Source organism: Coenobita brevimanus, chromosome 80 (assembly GCF_032717465.1).
Source record: "Coenobita brevimanus isolate Jiangsu-jjx chromosome 80, ASM3271746v2, whole genome shotgun sequence".
In the NCBI taxonomy this organism is placed as follows: Eukaryota; Metazoa; Arthropoda; class Malacostraca; order Decapoda; family Coenobitidae; genus Coenobita; species Coenobita brevimanus.
The window spans coordinates 34,519,848-34,546,934 of record NC_137033.1 but is presented as its reverse complement, the minus strand read 5'-3'; the positions used below and the strand labels follow the sequence as shown (position 1 = coordinate 34,546,934).

The window sequence follows — 27,087 nt, the reverse complement described above, 5'->3', positions numbered from 1 at the left end:
GGAGCTATGATAGCATTCGTCTTTATATGAACTCACACCATTGTCAAGTCAGGGATACTGCTGTCAAGTCAAATTAAGATTTATCTACTGAAAAAAATAAAGAATGTGTTCTCAGCTCCAGAGCTCCAAAGTTCATGGCATGCAAGGGATTGTCAACAGACTTTGTCAACATTCAGTATGACACACTTTATATGTGCTGTGGCTGACTGCAAATTGGAATCAAGAAAGATAACAAGAAAGGTTTGAGAGATGTCAGAGGCTGGGCCAAGTTCTCATCTGCCAAGAAAGAACCAATAAGTAAAAAAGTGTGGGCAGAGAGGTGCAAGAGGTAAATACGGTGGAAAGCCACTCATAATTTGTAGAGCTTGTTGTACTGCACAGAACGATTATCTGGTGATGCGATTTTTATTCTTTTAATACCTTTGCTGGTGATCACTGGAAGTATTTGAATAAAAGTATAAATCAAGAAATATTCGTACATATGTGTAAAACCGATAAATCTTCATCCCTTGACGTACAGTATGTAGCTGACACTGCAAAACACTCGAACAACATCACAAAGTATTCTGTGACTTCATTACTAGGCACAAAGCTCACTTTAATTGAATGGGAAAGAACGTGCACATAATATTATTATGAAGAAACACCAGTATGTGAACATTCCCCATTGCCCGCAAAATAAAACTGGAATTTAATAATTCAGGTGGTATATAGTATCTGTGCTGTGTTTTGGCCTTAGTGCTGCATCTCCTATTGGAATATACATCATCTACTTTTATCTTTCCATCACTGATGTATGAGGAAACCTGAGGAACAAAATATGATAGCCCACGGCAAAGGAGTTTGCATAGCAGGGAACGGTGCTATGCTCCAACAAAGGTTTAGAAATATCAAGGGCTACTGCATGAGCTTCTCCATGTTAGACAGTTGACTGATGAATGGTATAATCAAGAGACTGAAAATATGAACCGTAGATCTTTCATGGGGAAAACCATACAGTTGGATTCAAGAGATTTAACTACAGTATGTGCTTATCAATTCCATTCTCAAATACTTTACCAAGAGAAGATGTGATAGCTATTGGCCTGTAATCAGAGGGGTCAGAGGAACTTCCTTTCTACGGAATTGGGTGGATATTGGCTTCATTCCTGAATTAGGGATTGTAGAAGTGTGTATGCAGAGTCTGAAGGATATAGCTAGAACAGGAGCAAGTTCTGATGAACGCTTAAAAAAATATATATATTGAGGGAATTCCATCTGGACAAGGAGCTATGTTGGTTGGTAGGTTGTTTTGGATCTATTTTACATATCTAGTCTGCATCTTAAGTGTACAGATTTTGGGAGAGTCAAGTTCTAGTACAGGGACTTCTGGCTGACTTCCTGTAAGGTAGAACTTATGGCAAATGTACTGGCAAGGATATTTGTTTTACCACACTCGTCATTTATAGTGTTACCATCTGGTGATTTTAGTGTGGGAATGGGTGATAACTTGTTGAAGTTGTTACTGAAAGAACCGAGAACTGACTATTAGGATTAATTAACTGTTTGGATATTTGGTTGTGATATAAAAAAAAATGATTTAGCAAGATTTAGTACGCTTTGGTATGGTTTATAGCAATTATACTTTGACTGAGCAATTCAGATGAATTTTATTATAAGTAAATGTTATATGGTAAAGACTTTGGGTCACTGCTCTGGCACAACTGCAGTGTCAAACCATTTTACGCAGTCAGAAATGTTGACTGAGTATGAACAATTCCATACCAGCTTGCTTGAAGTCATTAATGTGGGATTGGGTAGAACTATTTTAAAAACTCCCTTGGAATATCAGCAAGATAAATTCTAAATCCATCCCAGTCTGCCCTAAAAGTGACATCTGGTGACACTGACAGTTTCAGAAAGGGGAGGTTTGGAGAAACTGACTAATGAGGCTTTGATAAAATAGTGGTTGAAGGATCCAAGTGATGACAGAACTTCTATCCTGTACTGATCTGGATTATTTGTCAGGAATAGGTCGTAGAGATAGGTGTAATGGTCAGGATTATCTGGTATTCTGGTTGGTTGTTTTACCAACTGTATTAGATTAAACGATTCTGCAAACAGCTCGCATTCTGGACCAGTATCGTCAGTCCTGGCAGAATGCATTAACCATTCTACATTATGAACGTTATAGCCAGCATAAATGGTAATTTCAGTGGTAAGAGCAAGGTTAAGGTTAGTTATCTGTGTGAATATGGAGTCAAATACGCTAGGTTTTGAGGAAGCACTGAGGGAATGCTAAACTATACAGATATATTTGGTAATCAAAAGTACCGTAGTTGAAGTGAAGTTCAAAACAGTGTCAGCTGCAGTTTCAAGATTTGATATAACAACAAGGGTCAGCCTTGTTACGGAAGTTTGTGAGTAGATGGTAACCAAGAAAACAAATTGGGGTTATGTCAGTAGATGCAGAGATTTATAGAGAGAGAGAGAGAGAGAGAGAGAGAGAGAGAGAATTTATAATAGGTAGATAGATAGATATAGAGATATATAATGTATATATATATATATATATATATATATATATATATATATATATATATATATATATATATAGACACACACACACACACACACACACACACACACACTAGCAGGGGTACCCGGCTTTGAATACTCTATTCCTATTTGTTCTAGTTCAATCTTTCAACTCCAGAAGGACCATGTACCTCTTATGCTTTTGAGGAGGGATTATCAGAGGTCCAGGAACTTTCTATTTCAGCTTTCGAAGACTAACGCACATTATTTGTGCTCACTTGTTTACTATTACCTGTGACGTCAAATGACCTCCGACCAGTGACCTGAAATGATCTCGAAGGTCAACCTCACATAGCCTATGTCAGAACTGGAGGTCATGTGAGTCTCAGTGACTAAAACTGGGCTGCAGGGATACCAGGCGTTGTCCGGGCCGAAAAATGGGAACAGTTTACTTGTGACCTCGAATGACCCAGATCTGAATATTGACCCCCCTAAAATCATCCTTGGGTCACACTAAATCAGAATCTATATTGGTCTGGAGGTCCCTGGCCTTTGGTTTGGGCGTGATTGAAGGACAAACAAACAAACAAACAAACAGCCTTATGTCATGACTCGGCCCCAAACGATATTCGCCAACCCACGTAATAAAATTATTATTTCCTTGCTCTATACTTGTTACCATTAAACGATCTTAATACTAAGGAAAGACGTCATCGATGCTCAGCGTCAGAGAAAGAATATACTAGCCAATATCAGGGCGCCAGCATGTGGTCTGTCAATAACTATCACATACAGAGAGAGAGAGAGAGAGAGAGAGGGAGAGACCGGGGGGCTCGTTTGGAGGAAAAAAAAAATGTATAATGGAGCATCAGTATGAAAGGATACGAATAAAAACAAGGAGGTAATAGGGGCAACAGTAATACATGAGATGGGGGATATCCAGTAAAGGAGGAGAAGGAAGAGTATATACATAAATACTGTATTAATAAACGAAACGCAATAGAGAAAAGGGAGAGAAAGAATCTCGGAACGGAGAAAGGAGGAAACAAAAAGATAATGAAGAAATGCGAGGGGGAAAAAAAAAAAAGGAAAAAAGAATGAATGAAAGAGTGAGTGACAGTCGGCATGAAAAGACGAAAATAAAGGGAACATCAGAAAGCCAATGATTAAAGACGCTAGGAGTAATGAAAGCGAGAGGAAATTCAAGACGGAAAGATGACTAAAAAGATGAAAAGAACGTTATGAAAGAAAGATTAGGAAGGAGAGAGAAAGAAACCATAAGGAAGAGATGGAAGAAGAACAGAAAACGAGAACAGGAAATGAGACACCAGAGTGAGGAAAACGGAGGGTAGGCAGGAAACCAGACGAAAGGAAAGAGGAGAGAAAAATGGAAGCAGGAAGGATGGAGAGAAAAAAAGAAGGAAGAAGTTGGAGAAGGGGTAAGGGAATCGTAATTAGAGAGAGAGAGAGAGAGAGAGAGAGAGAGAGAGAGAGAGAAAAGCCAGTGAGGAATTGTTAGAACAGTAAGAGAAATACGATGCAAGACAAAGAGGAAAGGATGGAAGGCTCTGGAAGGCAATGAAAAGACACGAAATATGATAAACTATGAACACGTGGAATTTCAATTAGGAAATAATAGACAGAAAAAGAAAGCAAACGAACGAGGAGGATTGAGGAAAGGAAGCAAGAAAGAAAGTAATGAAAGGATTTAAGGATAATGTAAAAAAAAAGCACCGTATTATAAAGACAGGTAATAAAAGGAAATAAAAAAAAGAAGGAATGGAGAAAGGAAGGCAAAAACAGGACAGAGAGCAAAGTGGAAAAGAAACTCAACAGGCAAAGGAGAGGAAGGAAAGAGAAGGAAAAACATAAGCAGTGGAAACGGAAGAGTGAGGAGACGAAAGGAAAGCAAAAGATGATGAAGGAAGGGAGGAAAGAATGAACGAACGAATGAAGAAAGGACAGGATGACGAGTGAGAGAGAAAAGAAAGACTGATAAAAAGAAAGGGAGGAAAATGGAATAGCATGAAACAGAAAAGACATATCAGAAAGAGGAAGGAAAGCTGGATACGAGAGAGAGAGAGAGAGAGAGAGAGAGAGAGAGAGAGAGAGAGAGAGAGAGAGAGAGAGAGAGAGAGAGAGAGAGAGAGAATATAAGGGAGGAAATATGGGGAAAGAAGAATAGGGAAAGAATGGTGGGAAGGAAAGGTATCGCTGCATGAAAGGAAGTGGGAATGGACAGATGGGGGATGAGAAGCGAGGAGGAAGGAAAAAAAGGTACGATGTGGAGGGGATGAAGAAGGGGAAGGGGAAGAGGAGCTCAGAGGAGAGGGAGAGGTTGGGAGATAAAAAGATATTGTAGAAATGATAAATGAACACTGGAATGAAAGGCGAGAGGGAAGAAGACAAAGCAAGAGGGAAAGGAGGAGGAGGAGGAAGGAGGAAAAATGAGACTGGGAATGAAGAGCAGAGAGGAGGTGCAGCATGAGTGTTGAGGGGGACAGAAAGAATAGAGGAACCAACAAAGGAGGATGGAAAGAAAGACATAGAAAGAAAGAACGGATGAAGAGTGGGAAGCAAGGGGAACTGGAAGACGAGAGAGAAAGAGGTGTTGGCATGAAGGATAAATAAACAGAAAAGAAAAGGAAAAAAAGAAACGCTGAAATGAAAAAAGAAAAACGGAGGCAGAGGGATTAACAGGGAGAAGGAGAAAGCTGAAATATGAGTGGAGAAGAGAGGGGGGGGGGTGTCACGGGGACAGGAAAAGAGGCGGAGGAAATAGTAGGGGAAAGAGAGAGAGAGAGAGAGAGAGAGAGAGAGAGAGAGAGGAAGGAAAAGAACTGAATATAAAACTGGACAAAGAGGGCGAAAGAGAGATGAGGGGAGGGGCGGAAGAGGAAAGGAGGAGAGTAGACGGAGGTGATAGGTCTAGTGACATAGAGACTGGAGGAAGGGAGAGAGGAGCAGTAGGCGAAAGACTGGAAGGAAGAAAGGGATAGAAGATGAAGAGCGAGATGGATGACAGGGAGGGATTGTGAGAGAAGAAGGGAAAGAGGTGACAGCTGGAGAGGAGAATGGAGGAAAGGAGAAAAACACAACAATGAAGAGCAGGGAGGAAAAGCGGAAAGCGTGAAGAAAAGAGGGAAAGGAATGATGAGGGAGCAAAGCAAGTGGAAGGAAGGAAATCTATCTATCTATCTATCTCTAGCCCGACGCCCTAATCCCGCAAAGGGTGGCCGCAGACAAAACGCCTCCAAGTCGCTCTGTCACCCACCATTTGACTACCCTCCTCACAACTCACCCCCCCCCCTCCCTCATATACCTCTCAACTCCATCCTTCCACCTCATCCTCGGTCTACCCCTCACTCTCCTTCCCTCCACCTCACCTACATACACCCTCTTAGTCAGTCTTTCATTCTCCATTCTCTTCACATGTCCAAACCACCTCAGTGTATTTCTCCTAATCTTCTCAACCACATCCACATCCACCCCACAAAGTTCCTTCACTTCTTCATTCGTCAACCTGTCCCTCCACGTCACTCCACATGCTCCTCTCAAGTAACTCATTTCCACTGTTCTCACTCTTGACTTGTTCCCCTCTTGCAAGGTCCACGCTTCGCTTCCATACGTCAGGGTAGGGATCACAGTACTATCATGCAGTGACTTCTTAACTTCCATACTCACCTCCCTATTTCTCATCACTGCTATCAGTGTACCAACAACCTTCCTTCCCTGCTGTACCCTTTCACGCACTTCATCCCCAAAAGTTCCATCCTTACTCATCACACTACCCAAGTACTTGAATGCACTCACATTCTATATATCCTCACCATCCAACCTCACTGCACACTCTGTGACTTCATTCCTCTCAAACACCATAACTTTACTTTTGTTTACATTAACTTTCAGATTACTCTTCCTACACACTGTCCCAAATTCATTCACCAAACCTTGGAACTCCCATTCATCTTCACCCAATAATACTGTATCATCAGCAAACAGCAACACCGGAATCTTCCAAATCACACCCTCATTCATTAGGGCCACCCCCACATCCACTGCCTTACCTTGCACCTCCTTTACAACCCCATCCATGTATATATTAAACGGCCATGGAGACATCACACAACCCTGTTTCAGTCCCACATTGAGATCAAAAAACTCACTCAGCCCACCATCCACTCGCACCGTAGCCTTAGCTCCCTCGTGCATACTCTTCACAGCACTCAACAATTTCCCCTCCACTCCATATATTCTTAATACCTTCCCTATACCTTGCCTATCTATTCTGTCATAAGCTTTCTCCAAGTCCATGAAGGCAGCATACACTTTCCTTCCCTTCTCTAGATACTTCTCCACTAAACATCTTAAAACAAATATCTGATCTACACACCCTTTTCCCTTCCTAAATCCCCCTTGTTCTTCTCCACCTAGCTCCTTTGTCATAGGCCTAACCCTATCAATGAGTATTCTACCATATATTTTACCAGTCACTCTAAGAAGGGAAATACCCTTATGGTTACCACATACTTCTCTCTCCCCTTTTCCTTTATATATAGGAACAATTATACCTGATTTCCAGTCCTCTGGAACACTTCCCTCTTCCCAAGCCAATCTACACAACTTCCATATCCACTCCACAACAATCTCACCCCCATACCTAAGCATATCACCACACACTCCAACAATGCCTGGGGCCTTTCCCAATTTAATCTTCTTCATCGCTTCCACTATTTCCACCCTAGTGATCTCTTCCTCCCTCCTCTCATCTCTTCTTCTCCCAGCCATTTCCCAACCACTTATACTCACACTGCTCTCACTCTCTACATTCAACAAATCCTCAAGGTGCTCCTTCCATCTCCTCAATTTCTCTCTCTTCTCCACCAACAATCTATTATTCCTATCTTTCACTCCCCTAATATTTCCCGTTTCACACTGCCTTACTTTCTTTACCTCCTTCCAAAACAATTTCTTACTCTCCCTCCATTTCACACTCAGATTCCTCCCAAACTCTTCATCCACTTTCTTCACCAGTCTCTTAACCTCCCTTCTCCTTCTCACATATACCTCTCTCTTCTCTCTCTCATCTTCTCCCCTACCTCTACTCGCTAACCATTCACTATATGCCTTCTTCTTTTGTTCCACAGCTCGTTTCACCTCATCATTCCACCATGCTGTCCCTTGCACACCCTTGCATCTCCTCCTCGCTCCACAAACCGCCTCACACGCTGCGCCTATCTCTTCCTTGAATATCTTACATACGTCTTCCACCCCTTCCATCTGCTCTAGCTCATACCTTCCCAATCTTTCTTCCACTATGCTCTTATACTCCGTCATTTTCTCACTATCTTGCAATTTCTCCACTGTTCTCATAGGAGCTGCTTCCTCCTGTCTTCCCCTTTGTCTCCTCAACCACTTTCTTTGCAGCTCTACCTTGGCCATCACTAAGTGATGGTCCGAGACTCCATTCCCCCACCCTCTCCACACTCTTGCATCCAACACCTGTCTTCTCATTAGCTCATCCACACACACGTAGTCTATCATTGCCTTTCGTTCAACAAGTTCACCATCCATCCTCCTCATTACTCTCCATGTATACCGGTGGATCATCTTATGACGAAAGTAGGTGTTGGCTATTGCCAACCCCTTACAAGCACAGATGTCCGCCAAAGCACTACCATTCCCATCTACTTCAGCTGGCACACCCCACTGACCAACCACTCCATCCACTCGTACATTCCCAACTTTGCCATTCATGTCTCCAATCAACAGCACTCTCTCGCTCCTCTCAAACTTGTCCATACATGCTTCTACTCTCGCCCAAAACTCATCTTTCACCCTTGCCACTCCATCCTCTGTCGGGGCATACACACATACAATCGCCCACGCTTGTACTGTATACCTACTTTCATCCTCACCCATATGCAATCCTTGCACCCACTGTTCCATACTCTCTTATATTCTCCTTCCACTTCTTGCTTATCATCAGACATACTCCCTCTCTTGCCCTCTCATTCTCATTGACTCCCGCACATATGTAGAGGTGTATGGTATGTAGGAGGACTGCTGGGCCTTGATAGCAGGCTGTGAATCCTATGCCCAGAGTCGGACACATAAAAAAAAAAAAAAAAAAACATATACCTAAACCATATTCCCAATCTCTCACCCTTTCACCTTCCCATTTAGTTTCAGTCAATCCACATATATCCACTTTTGCATCCTCAAGCACCTGAACAATCTCTCTCTCACTTCATCATTCACTCCTCTCACATTCCATGTTCCCACCCTAAGAATGTCCTTTGTCTGTTCCTTAGTCGTCAATGTATAGTCCGTCCGGGTCCGAGGCGCTTTATTCGCTTGTTTAGTTAGTTCTTTTTACGGGGTGGGGCACTAACCCACCACCAACCCTTTTAGTCGCCTCGTACGACAAGCAGGGATATTGGGGGAGTATTCTTGAAACCCCCCTACCCCCAGGGGTGACCCTACCCCCAGGATTGGTAACTAGGCATGCGGAAACGTGGAAAGGAAAAGAGGAACAAAATAATAAGAGAATGAATGGAGAAAGGATCAAGGTGTGAATGCAGACGGAGAAGGAAGCGAAAAAAGAGTACGAGAAAAATTAGAAAAAACTGAATGCTGGATAGAAACACGACAGAACAGCGGAAAGGAAAGGGAATGAAGAATGATAATGAGGATACACTAATAGGAAAATGAACGGATATAATGCAACAGAAACGGAAATAGGGGAAATAGAGTAGTTGGACATTGACCCATTTTTGCCCAGTGCCCTCAGTATAGGACGGAACTGGGCATTTTCATGGGTTAATAAAGAAGGAAACCCCGGGGTGGGGACCTATGGGTTTTGCGACTGTGAGCTGATAGGCGGAGGGCGGTACGCTTGCGTTCCCATCAACCATGATGTTTAGGAATAACAAAATACACTGTTAAGTAGAGGAGTTGAAACATTTTAAATCATTCTTGTAACCTGCTCGTGGATAAGCACAGTCGACTGCAAAATCCTACTAACTGGTCTTGGATAAATGAAAGCTGTACAGTCAAGTGCAAAATTTCGACTATGACAAGAATTATGATCTTTGGGGGGTAAATTGTTCAGTTCAGTGTAAAAGTTCAGTACCCATGCACACCATGATATCACGTGAATCACATGCAAGACTGAGATTAGTACTAGTGGGACTGCCCTGGTAAAACTCCATAGCATTGTTCCACAAACTAAGGGAGTAGAGATTCGATGCCTTTCCTAACAGTCATAGTATTTGGTAAGGAAACAGTATAGGCTAGTGAAAAGTGTATCTTCATTCACATCAGTTCCAATATTCCGGAGGAAGTAAGTGAACAGTCGAATGCAAGCGTAAAAAAAAAATGACTGTGGCAACAAATAATTACTGTACAGTCAGATCAAAAGTTCTGCAACACTCACGTCCACCAAGATGCCTGGAAAGCTGCAGACAGTAATAGAGTTGGAACTTGAGGGGACAAACTGATAAAAAGTGTTTCATATCTATATGTGTATCTATCTATAGAAATCTCTCTCTCTCTCTCTCTCTCTCTCTCTCTCTCTAATCATCATCATCATCCAGACTTCCTTTCCCACCCAAGGTAGGGTGAGGAGTAGCAATGTCCAGAGAGCCCAAATTTGCCCATCCAATGGGCCACGCATTCATTCATTCATCATTCAAGCCCCCGGAATCCTAGCTCCATCGAATACGCCAAAAACATTCATCACGCTCTGCAGCTCCACATAAACGTATCCGACTCAGTCAATTCGGACACTACCACGTTAAAAAGTGGTCCCAAGATCCCAGATCACGCGCTTCTCCTCACAACATTCATTCAGCCGGCTCAATCTCTTGTCAGTTCCCTAGCCTCACCGACTTCCAAACCTCTCTTCCTCACACACTCATCCACCATATCTCTCCACCTTCTCCTTGGCCTACCTCGCCTCCTCCTTCCTTCAAATTCGCTCAGATATACCTTTTTCACCACTCTATTGTCATCCATTCTTTCCACATGACCATACCATCTCAATACACTCTCTTCGGTTCTAGTGTCCACTGACTTCCTCACTCCACACCTTTCACGAATCACATTATTTCGTATGCTATCCACCCTCTGTACTCCACATACATTCCTCAGCAGTCTCATCTCCCCTGTTCTTACTCTTCATTTTTCATTTTCGTGCCACACCATAGTCTCACATCCATATGTTAAAGTTGGTACTAACACTCCCTCATGTAAGCCTCGTGCGCTGCAACACTCAAGCCTCTGTTTCTTATCAAGGCCTTCATTGCACCAGCTAGTTTTCTTCCTTGTGTCACTCTACTTTCAACTTCTTTTGCACATTTTCCTCTCTTTTCTAACATTGTACCCAAGTAATTGAACCTGTCACCAATTGCAGTCTCTCTCCATTCACTGTAACATAAACGCTGGGAGACACCTTCTCTCTCAACAACCATCACTTTACTTTTTTCTACATTTACTCTCAAGACACGACGCTGACAGACCTCAGCAAAACTCTGCACTAGCCTACAAGTTCTTGTCCGTTACTTGCAAGCAATACTGCATCATCAGCATACAACAAATCTGAGATATTCCATCCATCACCATTCATTACCAACGTCATCCCTCTCTCAATTACTCGTGTTTTTACTTCTCTCATCACCCCATCTCTCTCTCTCTCTCTCTCTCTCTCTCTCTCTCTCTCTCTGTATATATATATATATATATATATTGAACAACCATGGGGACATCACACAACCTTGTCTCATGCCCACACCGATCGTGAACCATTCACTTAGATGCCCATTAACCCTTACACATGCTTCGCTACCATCATAAAAATTCTTGACAGCACCTAGCAGCTTACCATCTACACCGTACATGCGCAAAACTTTCCACAAACCCTCTCTGTCTACTTTGTCTTATGCTTTTTCCAGATCCATGAATGCCATAAACACCTTATGGTCCTTCTCACAAGCCTTCTCTGCTATGTATCTCACTGCAAATATTTGATCCACACATCCTCTGCCAGTCCTAAAACCACCCTGTTCATCACTCGGACTTCTGACATCTCTCTTACTTTCTCTAAAATTATTCTTCCATATAACTTCCCTTCCACACTCAGTAAACTTAGGCTTATGCTACGGTTATTCTTGCACTCACTTCGCTCACATTTATTTTTGCACAAGGGGTACAATCACAGCCTTTTTCCACTCTACAGGCACAGTTTCACTCATCCATGCCTTCTTACATATCTCCAACAAGCACTTCATTCCACTCTCTCCACTACTTAAGCATCTCTGCATACACCTCATCAACCCCAGCTGCCTTCCCATTTTTCAGCTGCCCCACAGCACTCTTCACCTGTGAGTGTCACGTCTCCTGGCACTGCATTCCTTCTCTGCACACCCCAAAAACCAGTCATGCTCACGGCCGCTCTGCTCTCTCTATTCCTATTCATCAGGCTTTCAAATTATTCTTTCCATCTGGTCCTTACTTCATCCCCATGGGTTAATAATCTACCACCTGCATCCTTGACACCATCACATTTCTTTCCGCTTTCACATCTACTGTACATTTCCCGCACCTTTTTCCAGAATAACTTCCTATTCTCAGAGTAGTTCGCATTCATTTTTCTTCCTAGATCCTCATTTACCTCCTTCTTTTTCCTCTTCACTAGTCTCTTTACATGCTTCTTGCTCTCAGCATACTCAGTTCTTAATTCAACTGAACCCCTATCCTGTAACCACTTTAGCCTCTTCTTCCTCGTTTCCTTCACTGCTCTCTTAACATACTCACCCCACCATGCCGTACCATTCTTCTTTATTGTTACACTTGCCACACCACACACCACTTTAACATTCCTATCAAAGCAATCTCTATATGCATTCCACAGGTTGTCCAGATCCATTTCATTCCAGTTCACTGATTCTAACTCCTCCTCTACTTTGGTCCTATAATCATCTGCCATTTCTTTGATCCTTGACTTCTCAACTTTCATTCGTTCTCCCTGACTGCTCCTCTCTCTCCTGCTCCACCTCACTCCTCTCAGCTTGATCTTGCGTACCAGAATCATATGATCTGACAGACCTCCACACTGTCCTTTCACAGCCATCGTATCAGCAGCCATTCCCAACATCGACCTCTCTGTGAGTACGTAATCAGTCAGGCTTCTTTCAACAAGGTCCCCATTCCCTCTATACTACGTATATTTTATGTGCATCTTTGTGTTTGAAATACAAGTTACTAATGCACAACTTCCTCTCCTGACACATAACCTTTAGTTGCTTCCCATTATCACTTTCTCTTGGTACTCCATAACAACCCATTATGTCATCCTCAGGACCAGTGCCTACTCTTCCATTCATATCCCCCAGTATGATCACCTTGTAGCCCCTGGGCATTCCTCCTACTACTTCATCCAGTTCATCCCAAAATCTGTCTTTCTCTCTCTCACTCCTGTCCTTACACAGTGCATATGCTACAGTCACTGCCACTTTCATCTTCTCAAACTTGAACTTGACATACATACACCTCAACCTGACATATTTGTAGTCTCTCATTCCACTCTGCCACACCTCATTCATCAACAAAGCAACTCCTTCCTTGCATCTTCCTCGACTATTCATTCCCTATCTTACACATTTCACACCCTCCCACTCCTCCACTTTGCACCCTTTCATCTTCATTTCACACAACGCCATCACGGCATATCTCGCACTCTTGAACACATTCACCACTTTCACCCTCTTGCTCTCCACATTCACACCTCTCACATTCCACATGGCCATATATATATATATATATATATATATATATATATATATATATATATATACAGTATATATATATATATATATATATATATATATATATATATATATATATATATATATATATATATATATATATATATATATATATATATATATATATATATATATATATATATATAATATATATAATATATATATATATATATATATATATATATATATATATATATATATATATACAAAAATCATTAAAGACCAAGGCGTAGCCATTGTTCACTATTTTTCTATTGATCTTTTCGAGTTTTCTTACACATTGTTTTACACTATGATTCAGGTTGTAGATAATATGTCCAAGATCCATGAATCATAGTGTAAAACAATGTGTAAGAAAACTCGAAAAGATCAACAGAAAAATAGTGAACAATGGCTACGCCTTGGTCTTTAATGATTTTTGTATAAAAGAAAACATTCTGCCTAAATATACTAATATATATATATATATATATATATATATATATATATATATATATATATATATATATATATATATATATATATATATATATATATATATATATATATATATATATATATATATATATATATATATATATATATATATATATATATATATATATATATATATATAAATGAACTGCAGTGTTTGTTTGTTCTTCAACCACGCCCAGACTAGGGCCGGATATGCACAGACCCTTATATATTCTGAATCAGGGGACCCAAGGAAGGTTTTAGGGGGTCAAAATTCGGATCTGGGTCTCGGGTAGAGTGTTCACCTTTTTGGCCCAGGCAATGCTGGGTCTCTCTGCAGCCCAATTTTTGGCATACTCACATGACCTCCAGCTTGGACATAGACTGTGTGAGGTTGACCTCCAAGGTTATTTGAAGTCACCGGTCGGAGGTAATTTGGGGTTAGGGGTAACAGTAAAGAACTGTGCACAAATACTGTGGGTTAGTCTGTGAAAGCTGAAATAGAAAGTTCCTGGACCTCTTATAATCCTATAATCCCTCTTCAAGGGAATAAGAGGTACATGATCTTTCTGGTAGAAAGTTTGAACTAGAACTAATAGGATTAGAGTGTTCGCCTTTTTGGCCCGGGCAATGCCGGATACCCCTGCTAGTGTCACAAACAACTTATCAGTACAGGTTCAACAAGTCAAACATATTATTCTGTAGAATAACATATACGGCTGAGGGAAAAGTTTCAACACTTATAATATTTGGGGGTGGGTGAGTAGTGGGAAAGCTTACAATCTAATGCAAAAGATTTGCGCATCTCAGTCGGATGGAAAATTTTAAGATGAATGGAAATTGTAAGTTCTATAGCCGCTTTTTCAGACAGCCACCGTTCTTCTCGTCAGGATTCTGTCCTATCACCAGTTCTCTTCCTTCTATTCATCAGTGACCTTCTAAGATCTATATCTAACCCTATACACTCATTCGCTGATGGCTCCACCCTTCACCCTTCCATTTGCTTCCCACCATGGGCATCCAGAGAGGGGCCAAGGGGGGACAGTTCAAGGATGACTGAGTGATTTGAGTCGATTCATGCATTCTGTCACTCTGCATTTAATGTAAGTCATGTAACTCATGTAAGTATATGCCTATGCCTATTTGGAGTGTGTGTATTTTGATATATTATAACCGCACATATATGTATAATTTGTTTTGCCCCCCCTTACAAAAAATCCTGCGGACGCCCCTGCTTCCCACAGTGTCCATCTCAGCAGTTACTTCAACAGACAAGGGATGAGACTATGGCACACCTAATGTCTGACTTAGCCCATATATCTGACTGTGGTAAAAGTAACCTTGTTGTTCTTAAAGTTTCAAAAACTCAGTCCTTACATCTTTAAACCCATCAGAATCTTCTGCAACTCTAATTTTTAACAATATCCAACTCAATTCTGCATCATCTTTGAATATACTTGGGGTTTCATTCGCTTGGGATTTATCTTGGAAAGATGATATTACCTCTCTTGTAAAAATCTACTTCCAACAGATTAGATGCGCTAAGCCGACTCCTTGCCTTTACCCCTACACATGTGTTGATTTTATACATGGGTTTTATTCGTCCCTGTGTAGAATACAACTCTAATGTGTGGGGAGTCTCCCCACATACAGGTCCTCTCAACAGAATGAAATCCAAAGACTTTTTATCTCATCAATTCTCCTCCACTTACTAGGTCCCTTGGACCTCTTTGTCATCTAGCCACACTGTTGCATCAGTATCTCTTTTCTATCACTACTTCGATGTTCACTGCTCCTCTGAACTGTCTGCTTGTATCCCTCCACCACTATGGCAGGTGCAAGGCTCCCTTGTAGCAACAAAGTCTCATAACATTTCTGTCGAACTCTCTAATGCAAGAGTTAACTATTGCTCCCAGTCCTTCATGTATGCAACAGGTCATCTATGGATGTGTCTTCTGTTTGCAGTTTTCTTATTTATTGCCTATAACCTCCAATCTTTCAGATGTGGTGTGTCCAGGCATCTCAAAATGAACAGATCTTGAATTTGGCTCTCCATTATATTGTGTGCATTTTTTTTTCTTGAAGAGAACAGTCCTACAGGCTTCTGGCGTCTCTTTTCTTCTTCCTTGTACAAAAAAGTAAAAAGAAAAAAGCAAGAAAGAAAAAACGACAGTGTGGAAAAATTCAGCATTTCTTCCCACCTCGATGCCAGATGAGTTACATATAACAACAGGGTCGGTGATGGAGCGAATGAACTTGCAAAATTGCTCAGCACCACGCAATCAAGTGAACATGTACAGGTTCAATAATACTCATGTGAACCACAGTGATATAATATTCATGTGCATACAACTGAATGCATTTTTTTACATTCATGGCAGCCACATTCGAGGGTCTAAGCAGTGTAGAATCGAATGCAAACGTTTCAAATAGCACAATCCAGAAGGGAAAGTGCAAAACCATGTGAAAATATTCTGTAAGACTCACTTCGACCAGTGTCTAAGCATAGTAAAAACGTGAAACCCAGTTAATAATTACACCAAAAACATTTCTAGTATCCCAGATGTCTAATAATATATACAATTGAATGCAAAAGTTCCAGCATAAAATAAATAATTAAATAAAGCAAAGGTCAATGTAAAATATCGACACTTACATCCACCGCGATACCAGGTGAGTCGTACACAATAACTGGGTCTGCACTGGAGGGACTGAACTGGTAAAACTGGTCAGCACCGCGCCACCAGGTCAGGGAGTAAAGGTTTGCGCCCTCCAGGTCAAAGCGGCAGGCTAACTTTACCGTGGAGCCCACCTTGACAGCACTGGGCACCTGCATCTCCGTGATTCGAATCCCATCCGTCCCTGGAAGCAAAAAATTATGGATATTAATACGTAATAGCCATGAATTACCAAAAAAAGAAAGAGACGGAGAACAAGAGGAAAGAAAGAAGACTGCTCTGGATTGCCTGTCATCTACACAAAGGTCATTTAGGGCGACAGTTTTTTGCTGAGGTTCAGCCTGCCTCCAGAATATGGCACGCACCATCGAATTTAAACCCACGTCCTCCATTGTAGTCTTGAGTGAGTACGAACAAGATGGATACAAACTTTGTCTGACCATATGACCTGCCAGGCATTCGAACTCGAGATCATCCAGTTGCAAGATGCACCACTAGCTTCCCCAGGAATCCAGAAATATGGTAGTCGTCTGAACACTGGTTCTACCCATTTTCACCTTTCTCTGGGCCAATCGGACTCTTGGAAAAAGTGTTTCCCCTTGTCCCTGTTCATCAAGCAGTGCAACTGGGCAACTAGATTTCATTTTTTTTTTTTTTTTTTTTTTTTTGCTGTGTACTGTTTTCTAGGAGAATACCATACCTTAGCAAACACTCATATCTGCTTTACTTAATCGTCGTTAAACTGACAGGCTTTAATCCTAAGTCCCTTTCTTCTTCCGTATCCCCATCCCTCACCTCCCCTGGTATTATTTGTCCAAGATCAGATTAGCGTTTATTTTTAATAATATCTTTCTGTCAATAACCAGACGTCTTAACCCCAGAGAGGGTAATCATGTACAAATCGCCTCCAGATCATCCTGTCCTTTATCGTCAAGTTGCCCTCCTTCCAAAGTCACACCACTCTCATATATAAACACTGCCTCTCCACCCCATCCCTCCACTTCATCCCCGATTTTCTCCTCTCCTCCAGCACCTGATTCACACGCGTCATATTTATAATAATATGCCACATCTCAAGCGAAGCTACACACATCAAAAGTTTTAAGAAAACGGGTATATAGATGATGTAAAGCATGCAACCATCCCCGACCCCAATTAGGCTTGTGATTATATAGATGTTTCACTAACAAAGTGTTTCCAAAAGAGTTGTAACAGATGTTTAAGCTGATTAATCCGTTATCCACACCTATCATAATTATCTAGTATGTATGTGTGTATATGCAGTATATATATATATATATATATATATAGAGAGAGAGAGAGAGAGAGAGAGAGAGAGAGAGAGAGAGAGAGAGAGAGAGATCGTAGGTAGCAAAATCAGTAATGCTGAGGACTGATGAAAGGTTCATACCCAGTGAAGACTGCAAGAGGTGGGTGTGCGGCAAGGATTACGAGCAATAAGGAGGGCAAGTCTTCCTAAAGGGTGAGAAGCTAATAATATCCGTTATATGAATGACAGATGGCAGTAAAATGCTGTATTCTCTTTGTCGTAGGAGATTTCGCAGCTTTTTCTTGCCATACACCATTTTATCACACTTAGGCACATATGACTCACTCATATCTGAGTAACATCGTCTGGTATTAGCTGGAATATAATACTAGAGTTATCCCGCCCATGCGAAGCTTATGTAATAAATACTAACACGTAAGTCCGTCTCTGGCTACACCTAATAGGGAGACGTCTCCCTACTCATTTTTTTTTTCCACCATGGAGTTATTCTCACTCCATAAATCCATTTTCCTCCATGAATTTTATTTCCCTCTTTGATATTTCCCTCTTGGACCAGTTCCTCCCCATTAGCCAGCTTTCCCCATTGGACCTAGTTCCCCCATGGTTCTATCTTACACCTTGGATCTCTTATCCCCAGTTGAACCTATTTTCCCTCCTCGACCTAGTGTCTTCAGTGGACCAGTTTTCCATCTTGAGACATATGCTGCCCATGGACCTATTTTCACTATGCATTTATTTTTCCTTCATAAATCTATTTCCCCCCATGGATCTATTTCGTTCTATTGACGAATATTACCTATAGGACCCACGGTACCACTTGGATCCATTTCTCCCACAAACATATCCTCACATGGACATATTTCTCACATAAATTTACGAATTTCGAGCCATATACCTTATCTCCAATAGACCTATTTTTCCCCAGCAACCCGTCAACTAATACATCTACCCACTCAACCTAATGAATACGTTCGTCTCCTCCCTTGTCCTCTGGGAAACCTCACATCCACTCCTTCCAACCCCCACCCACGAACCTCACCCACCCACCCACCCAAAACTACCTGGCCTTCCATCCACTTCACCCTACCCACCCACTCATCTACCCCACTCACACCACTCGCTTAGTTCACCCAACATCCCCATTTACTCATCCCACCAACCACCGTCCTCACTCTCCCCACCCATTCGCCCTGCCCACTTCGCTCACCTCACCCAACCACTCCACCAACCCTGCCTGTCCACTCACTAATCCACCATCCTGACCAACCTCCCCCACCACCTCACCACATTCACTCTAACCGCCTCACCTGTCAGCCCACCTACGCTTCTTCCATCCAAACGCACCCATTTGCTCACCAACCTAACCACCCAGCCACCAGGCTTGGACAATCAGTAGGATGAACCGAAAACTTACACACACACACACACACACACACACACACACACACACACACACACACACACACACACACACACACACACACACACACACACACACACACACACACACACACACACACACACACACACACACACACACACACACACACACACACACACACACACACACACACACACACACACACACACACACACACACACACACACACACACACATACACACACACACACACACACAAATGGACAGAGAAGGGTACCTAATTTTATGGTACAGATATACAATATCGACGTTGTTTGCATCATGAACATTAAAGATAATACTGAGAGATTCCTCAACGCCCTTTCCTCAGCGTATTTAATGACAATTATCAGTCAACAGCCTTCTTGTTTTACAGTGTTTGTTGTAACTTTTCCACAGTGACGGTAATTTATGTTTAGGGACTTAATAAACCTTACCTTACTTAGTTTAATATTTCAGGTAGGCCATTTTTAAGCTTAGTCGTGCATCCTTAGTCATGGTTATTACATGGACCAAACTAACAACTGTTTCTCTAATACTAGGTTAATTCTGTCATCATTAACCCTCTTATGATTGATACAACTCTGCTATCCTATTCCAGGCAGGCTAATGCTAGACGTTTTAATTGAACTGACTGTGATTCATAAGGATCTGAGTGTTATTGCCATGAAGCCTTTCACTGTCCTAAGAATCAGGTATTTCATTCCTAAATAGTTTTTTTTTTTTTTAATAGCTAAGAATGAGCATAGTACCCTAAGTGATAACAGTGGCATCATTAAATCACCCATGGCCAGGACGGCTGACAGTACATTCCAGCTAATGCTAGACCATTAAATTTATCTGTGACTGACAGAAGCTACAGTGATAATACTGTAATTATAATAATTGGATACGCAGGTACTTCGCTTACGTAAATAGACAACTCGTTATTCTATGTAATATTATATACAAAAATTCAAAACTGGTACTTTTTTACGCCATACCTTCATGAGTGTCCAATTACTCTTTTCCCTTCCCTTCTCCTCCCCCTCACTCTTTCATTTCCTTTACCATTCTTCCTTGTCTTCTCAACCTACCTGTCTTCAACCTCACCTTGTCCCAACTCTCTCCTCTCTCTCTCCTCCCTATTCCTTTTACTTACCTTTCCTCTGATCCCTTCCCCCATTTGTCCCCTCTCCTTTCACCCACCCTTCCTTTCCATCTCCAATAAATTTTCTTCCCGTTTTCTCAACAACCCTTACCCGTCCGCTACCACCTCCAGTGTCCTCCCATGTCCCCTACCTCCCTCTTGTATCCCGCGTTCTCTGCCTCTCCCCCTCATATCTCCTTCCTCTAGCCCTCTTTCAGCATGGCGCCTGGGGATTTGCGGCTGATACACTCCCATTACGATAAGAAAAAAATAACTAAGTCGACAAAACAGGATCATCAGCTATACTGGCATCATAATAAGTTGGGTGAAAGAAACACTTAGAAAAATGTTTGAAATTCACAGCTTTTCGGGCCAGTACTTAATTAAGCAGTTATCTTGAAGCCACAGTTTGGCGAGGGGGTAAGGGATGTTGGAAGAGGCATGGGGAGATATTCATAAAGAGTCTTAACTCTCTCCTGGTTTGGGTAAGTGCAGCCTTCTAGTCCAGGAAACGCCAGGTGATTATTACAAAACCATAAAATAGCAGTGTTATAGACAGTTCATTCCCTTCTGCTGAAAGAGGTCATTGTCATAATCTTGTCTTCAGATGATTGTATTAAGATTAGAAGAGCCTAAACTGCAAATGCTTAATGAAGCCTCCATATTAAGTAACACTCTGTGGGGGCTCGCCTAAGCTAAATTAAATCAGATTATAATGATATGGAAAAAGAATCACCTTACTGAAGACAGAAGTTAAGCAAAATCCAGATTACAAAAACAAAAAAAAAAGTAATCAGGCTCAAGGGGTAAATACTCACTGTGGTTTGGAGGTCATTTGTTTGGAGGTACGTATGAGCGGCAGTCATTTTAGTGCTGACGTATACACACAACAGGATATAAAGTCAAATATATCACATAAAATTTGGAAATCGGATGAAAATTTACGATTTTATGCCCATGTGAATGAGTAAATGATGACGCAGCCCTGAGGGGATATTCTCCCGCATTTGGTCTAATCAGCTGATCAAGTCAGGTGGGGTAAGGGGATGGGTCTATTATGATGTGGCAGGGGTAAACCAGCTCTGCCGTCGGGCCCTGCTGCGGATGTCACTGATTGCGCAGTTGACCCTGGTGCGGTATGGTGCGGTGAGGATCTGTCCCTTCAGCCCTTGGAGCTAAGATGCAAATGAATGTGTTTGAGTGGATGAGTATATTGGGAGTGTGTCGTCCTGTCTTGGCTACCTCCCTTTCCTTGGGGGCGGCAGCCTAGGTATATAGATAGACAGATAGATGCCCATTTGAAATTTTAGGTCCGACTACCCTACTGCTAACTGGGTGGTAACCCTCTGATGTACTGAGGCATGTTATACGATGCAGATTTGAAAGGTGCACCTTAAGGTTTGGTTTCATGTCGATATGACGAATTTGAAAAGAGTTATGGCAAAAAAACACAAATCTTTTACATTTGGGGGGATTACAGCCTGGGCCTTGGCCCAATTTGGCCCAAAATATAATTAGGTGATCAGAAAGTCATAGCCCATCACCCTTGTAATTTCAGTCAAAGTCGCATCAGTAGTTTTCGCGAAACGGTCGTTAACGGACAGACGGACAAACAAAGGACAAACCGAGTGAAAACAATACCCTTCCCCAAGCCTCTCCGGGGCGGTGACGGGTAATCAAGCAATCCTGGATACAAAGGAAGTTAACGAGTGTCCAGGTAGTGTCAACCGTACTGATATTCCTTTTCATTTGACTATGAAGCTTTCTTGTAAATACATGAGTGGGCATAAAAATATAAATAAGAAGCGGTGCTAGGGCAGAGCAAACCCGTCCACGGCAGTCATTTTAGTGCTGACGTATAAACACAACAGGATATCTAGTCAAAGATGTCAAATATCAAATCTGGCGAAAATAGGGTTAAAATTTATGAACTGATGCTCATTTGAAATTTTAGGCCTGACCCCTCTACCACTAACTGGGGGGGTGATCCCCTTGATGTAATGAGGCATATTGTTATAGGATGTAGATTTGAAAGATGCACCTTTAGATTTTGTTTTCATGTCTATATGACGAATTTGGAAGGAGTTATGGCGAAAAAACGATTTCCGTTTACATTTTTGGGGCCTACAGCCTAGGCCTTGGTCCAACTTGGCCCTCTAATTAAATTAGATGATCAGAAGGTCATAGCCCATCATCCCTGTAATTTAGTCAAAGCTGCACCAGTAGTCTTCGCGTAAAGTTATTAACAGACAGACAATCAAACAGACAGAAAAACCGGGTGAAAATAATACCCGTCACCGAGCCCCTCCAGGGCGGGGACGGGTAACAAACAATTCTCTGCACGTGATGCTTAAAAAAAAAAAAAAAAAAAAATCTGAATATTTCCCCTAGGCTTTTCTTTCCCTTCCCTACTAAGACTAATGAGACAGTGCTGGAGGTCATGATGTATTTGTTGATTTTAGGCCATATTTGTCTTGATAACTCCAGGCCATACCACAGATAAGGACTGAAGAGGATGCCAGATGGATGTGGATATCATGATTCCGAAGGGTCCCTTCAGATGTAAAGGTGTTATTACAAACGGAATATTATAACAATTGTGACTAAATTCGATTATCATCAAGTGTCGTGTAAATGGAATGTTTTAAAATTGTGAGTGAATTTGCTAATGAGCAAGTATTGTATAAATGGAATATTATAACAATTGTGAGTGAATTCGTTAAAATTCAAGTATTATGTGATAACGTGGGAAGAATTCGCTTTTGTAGTATTACTCAACCTATGTTTCAATTACTGAACAAATCATAATATGGGGCGTTTGATTCTATTATCCACGACGCTATGTTTCACTTTTTTTAAATGAAAAATCTCGTTCAAGAGAGTGTCTCGAACTGATGAAGTCTGAAAACAGCTCTCCCAACCTATTTGAAAGTTACCCTTTAATTTGAAAAGACTACAGTAATCTTGATGCAGTTTCTTGACGATCTTGCAAACTAATGAAGCGATATCACAACTCCACTGCGAGATCTTGTTACACCTGTGCATATAGAGCGAGGAGATTATATCAATTGTCTGGTTTGTGTGTGTGTGTGTGTGTGTGTGTGTGTGTGTGTGTGTGTGTGTGTGTGTGTGTATAAAAAACTTCTGAACGGAACTTCACCAAATTTGAAACAATGATTGAGAACTATCAGAGAAACAGGAGGGTGAATTTCTTATGAAAATGGTCATACTTCATAGGTCAAGGACAAGGTAACTGCCAGTTTTGATCCAGTTCATACCATATTTCGTGGAACGGTTGAAAGTCAGGAAAGGACGAGATGTTTCAGTTTTGAGAACAATCGTCAAAGATAGAAGTTATGGGTCAGTTTAAGCGCTCATATTGCTTGGATTCGCTATGGACCGAACTTTAGCGAAATGATCTAAGGTTAGCCGTGGGTGCAGTGATTTTGCCTTGATAAAAGTGCGTCAAATGTCAGTGTCACAGGTAAGATCCACTTAAACACTCTAGAGCCATTTAGACGGATATGTAACAGGCAGAGATGAAGTACATCTAGTCAGAGAACAATCGGTCAAAGGTAAAAGACACAGAGGATGGTCAAAATTACGGTCGTATACCAACTGTAGGACGCGGGTATTGCTCTCTCTCTGACTGTCTCTTCTAGTTAAATTGATATACCTTGTTGATACGATGCAATAGAACTGTTGATCTGAAGCTTTTCTGGACTTTCATTTTCATTCCTAGAGTTGTGTCAAATTAATGCATCTCTCAAGAATATCTTGGAGTAAGGTGGATTGCATGCTGGTCTCATATTTACATACTAGTAAGATATGGGGTGTTATCCAAGGGCCAGCGGGAAAATGCAGGAGGGAGGGGGGGAGGCGTTTGTCAGCACCAGCCAATACTGTAGGGAGGTGTGTTGAGGGGGGAGAGTAAGCTCCACACAGTGGACGACTCGGTGAATTAGTCGGTTAGTGTTGGCCCCATACTTGGAGACCGATCTGAGTGGTGAGTTAAACCATCATCACCTGCCACTGAATTTGTGGGGTGGACACTTACAAGCCAACACATTGTCCTTAATAGTCAAATAACAATCTACACACCACTGTCTAGATCAACTGTCTTCTGTTTCAACGTCTGTGCCTTATCTGTCGTATTCTCCTCCTGCCCCCCCTGTAACTTTGTCCTTTTAGGTGGAGCCCATGGTGTCGTGGTATGACAGTTAGCTCGCAAATGGAAGATCATGAGAGATACTCCCTAACCGGTCAGACTCATGGATATTATGTGTTTATTCTTTGTTCAAGTTCAGTGAAGAGAATAATTTGGGACCTGAGCCTCAGTTGCCTAGACGGTCAGACTAGAGGGAATATTATGTTTCCCTCTAGTCCCTGTTGAATCAGAAGTATATCTAATGAAAGCCTTTTCAGTATCTCAACTACCTCCTAGCAACTTACTCAACTCAAGAATCGCCAGACAATAATGTGGGTGCGTGTGTGGGGTGGGGGGAGGCCCGTCCATATTGAGGGAGACGGTGTCAAAATGACAAGACAGGCAGTCAAATGCAAGAACCCTAAATCGAATCCCGGACCTGTCAGAGGGCACTGTCCCATCAGTTCTGCATTAACAGGAAAGTTTCTAGTTTCGAGTAATATCTGTATATTCAGAAATTTAACTTGGTAATTTCCTGGTTATGTAGATCCACTGAATGTCTGTTGCAGAGAGGTTCATCCAGCCGAGCATAAGCAAACACAACACTACAACATTTCTTGAAACTCAATCCCTGCCTGTTTAACGTGGAACTGGACGGGAGAAGGAAATATACTTAAGTGAAGGCTTTACTCTACCCCAACCCCTACCCAGTTTGAAAAACAAGCTTTGTGAGGTGCAGCCAGGATTTACATGGGACATGTAGTCTTTCCGAACTGGAGAGGTTATGTGTACGGCATTCATTATCCCCTGTCCTACCAGTCTCTTCTTAGCTGAATAAAGCAGCGTGGCTGTAACTAGAACAAAATGAAGATGTCTTCATGCACAAGAGGTTAAGGTCTTCGTAGATTCTGATAATCTTTCTGCTTCAGGTCGTATTCGCATGAGATCATGACACTTGCCAGCACTACTTGCTTAGCTATGTGTTAAGCATATTTAGGGTGACAGAGAAAGGCATGGAGGTTGATGATATAAAACTAACAGGGGATCGAGTAGAGTTGTATGAACTAAGAACGGAGAAGCACATGACGTGGGTTTGATATCCTATTCTCTGAGGTACGTACATGAAAAGCCTCTATAAAGAAAATGCAAGAAAAAATACGTTCAGTCGGTTAGTCTTGTCAGATGAAGCCAAGATTCCTGGGGCTTCAGTGGAATGTGGATGACTGTGTGGACTGTTTCAATGAGAATTCTACTGACAGGTTTCTCACCTCCTACTCTGTCCTTGTGTTTGGACCTACTTCACCTCATATTCTGAGGGAATGAGACGAAGAATGATAGTGAAGAATCAGATTTATATCCGTAGAAGGCGTGAGAGTTATTAAGGCACACAGTTAATATACTCTGTGTCCTAGTCTTTCCTTAGGCATAAACAGCCAATTTGTGTTAACTTTACTGCAAATGACGACTCACACGTGATGACAGCCTTACAAATATTCATCCTCAAAGAGGTGACTGAAGGTTTAGCGATCATTTCATGCCAGGAAGTGACGTAGGTTGGCTGTCTACACTTAAATATACTTCACTACGTAGCCTAACCTTGGGTCCCTACAACTGGACGGGGACAACATGATCCTGTCTTTTACTTTCATGGTATTTTTAAATGTTTCACTAGACAGCCACTTTATGTTATGTCGAATCCTTTCCTTACAACACAAACTGCAACACTCAATTTGCATCTGTGTCCCACTGCTGGGTGAACAGAGGCAAGAAGTGTTACTGTTTAGAAGGCCGTGGTTGGTCCTTAATCTAATCCGGGTACAGAATGTAGGTTGCGGAGATGCGAGTAATTATCACCAAGCTCTTTATCTCAGATAATACCTAATCATGAATTCTGAAACACGTACTTCACATGCATGACTGACAATGAAAGCCACTTGACATTCCTCGACGTTTGACACGCATCCAACGATGAACGATCTAGGTCCATAATTTAATTTCTAAGCATCGAATAGACGGTAACGTGACACCAAAGGTAGCGTGACTAACATGGAACACCGATAAACATTTCCCAAAACTACACTATACAACTTTCGATTAACGTTGCAGGTCCCTATTATGAGGTCCAAATAATAAACAGAGTGGGGTAAGGACCCTATCTAAAAATCTAGTGGTTGGCCCTGGAATCGAATCGGACAAAAGCACACACACACACACACACACACACACACACACACACACACACACACACACAGAATACAACACCTTTAACCCGCAGTAGGTCAAAGGGTCCGTCCAAAATTTTTACCTTTCCTGTGAACTTCACGTTCTACCTATTGCTCTCAGAATCGAATAACTTAGTTCTTCCCTGTCCCTTAACCGTTCCACCAAATTTAGTCCAAATCATATCAAAACTATTGAGACAACCTTGTCCGTGACCCTAATTTTTATCCTTTCCTCATGCCCTTGACCTTTCTCTAATTGTTATCGAAATCAAATTCCTTAACTGTTGTCTTACCCTATATCATTCCGCAGAATCTGGTGCATAAAATAAAGTTGACCTTCCAATTTAACCTCGAGCTTTAATCTCTTGTTCTGAAAACCAACAGGGCAATCCTTTGGGCGA

At 41.7% G+C, this 27,087-nt stretch overlaps 1 protein-coding gene across 1 annotated transcript in view; it reads right to left on the bottom strand.

Moving 5' to 3' along the window:
• Nucleotides 1-16,635, bottom strand: part of LOC145409327 (uncharacterized) — a 190,649-nt gene extending 174,014 nt beyond the window's left edge. Inside the window, exon 1 of the mRNA XM_080279798.1 lies at nucleotides 16,456-16,635. Coding sequence (XP_080135924.1) covers nucleotides 16,456-16,635 — 180 coding nt within the window. The remainder of the gene's footprint in view (nucleotides 1-16,455) is intronic.
• Nucleotides 16,636-27,087: the final 10,452 nt, after the last annotated feature.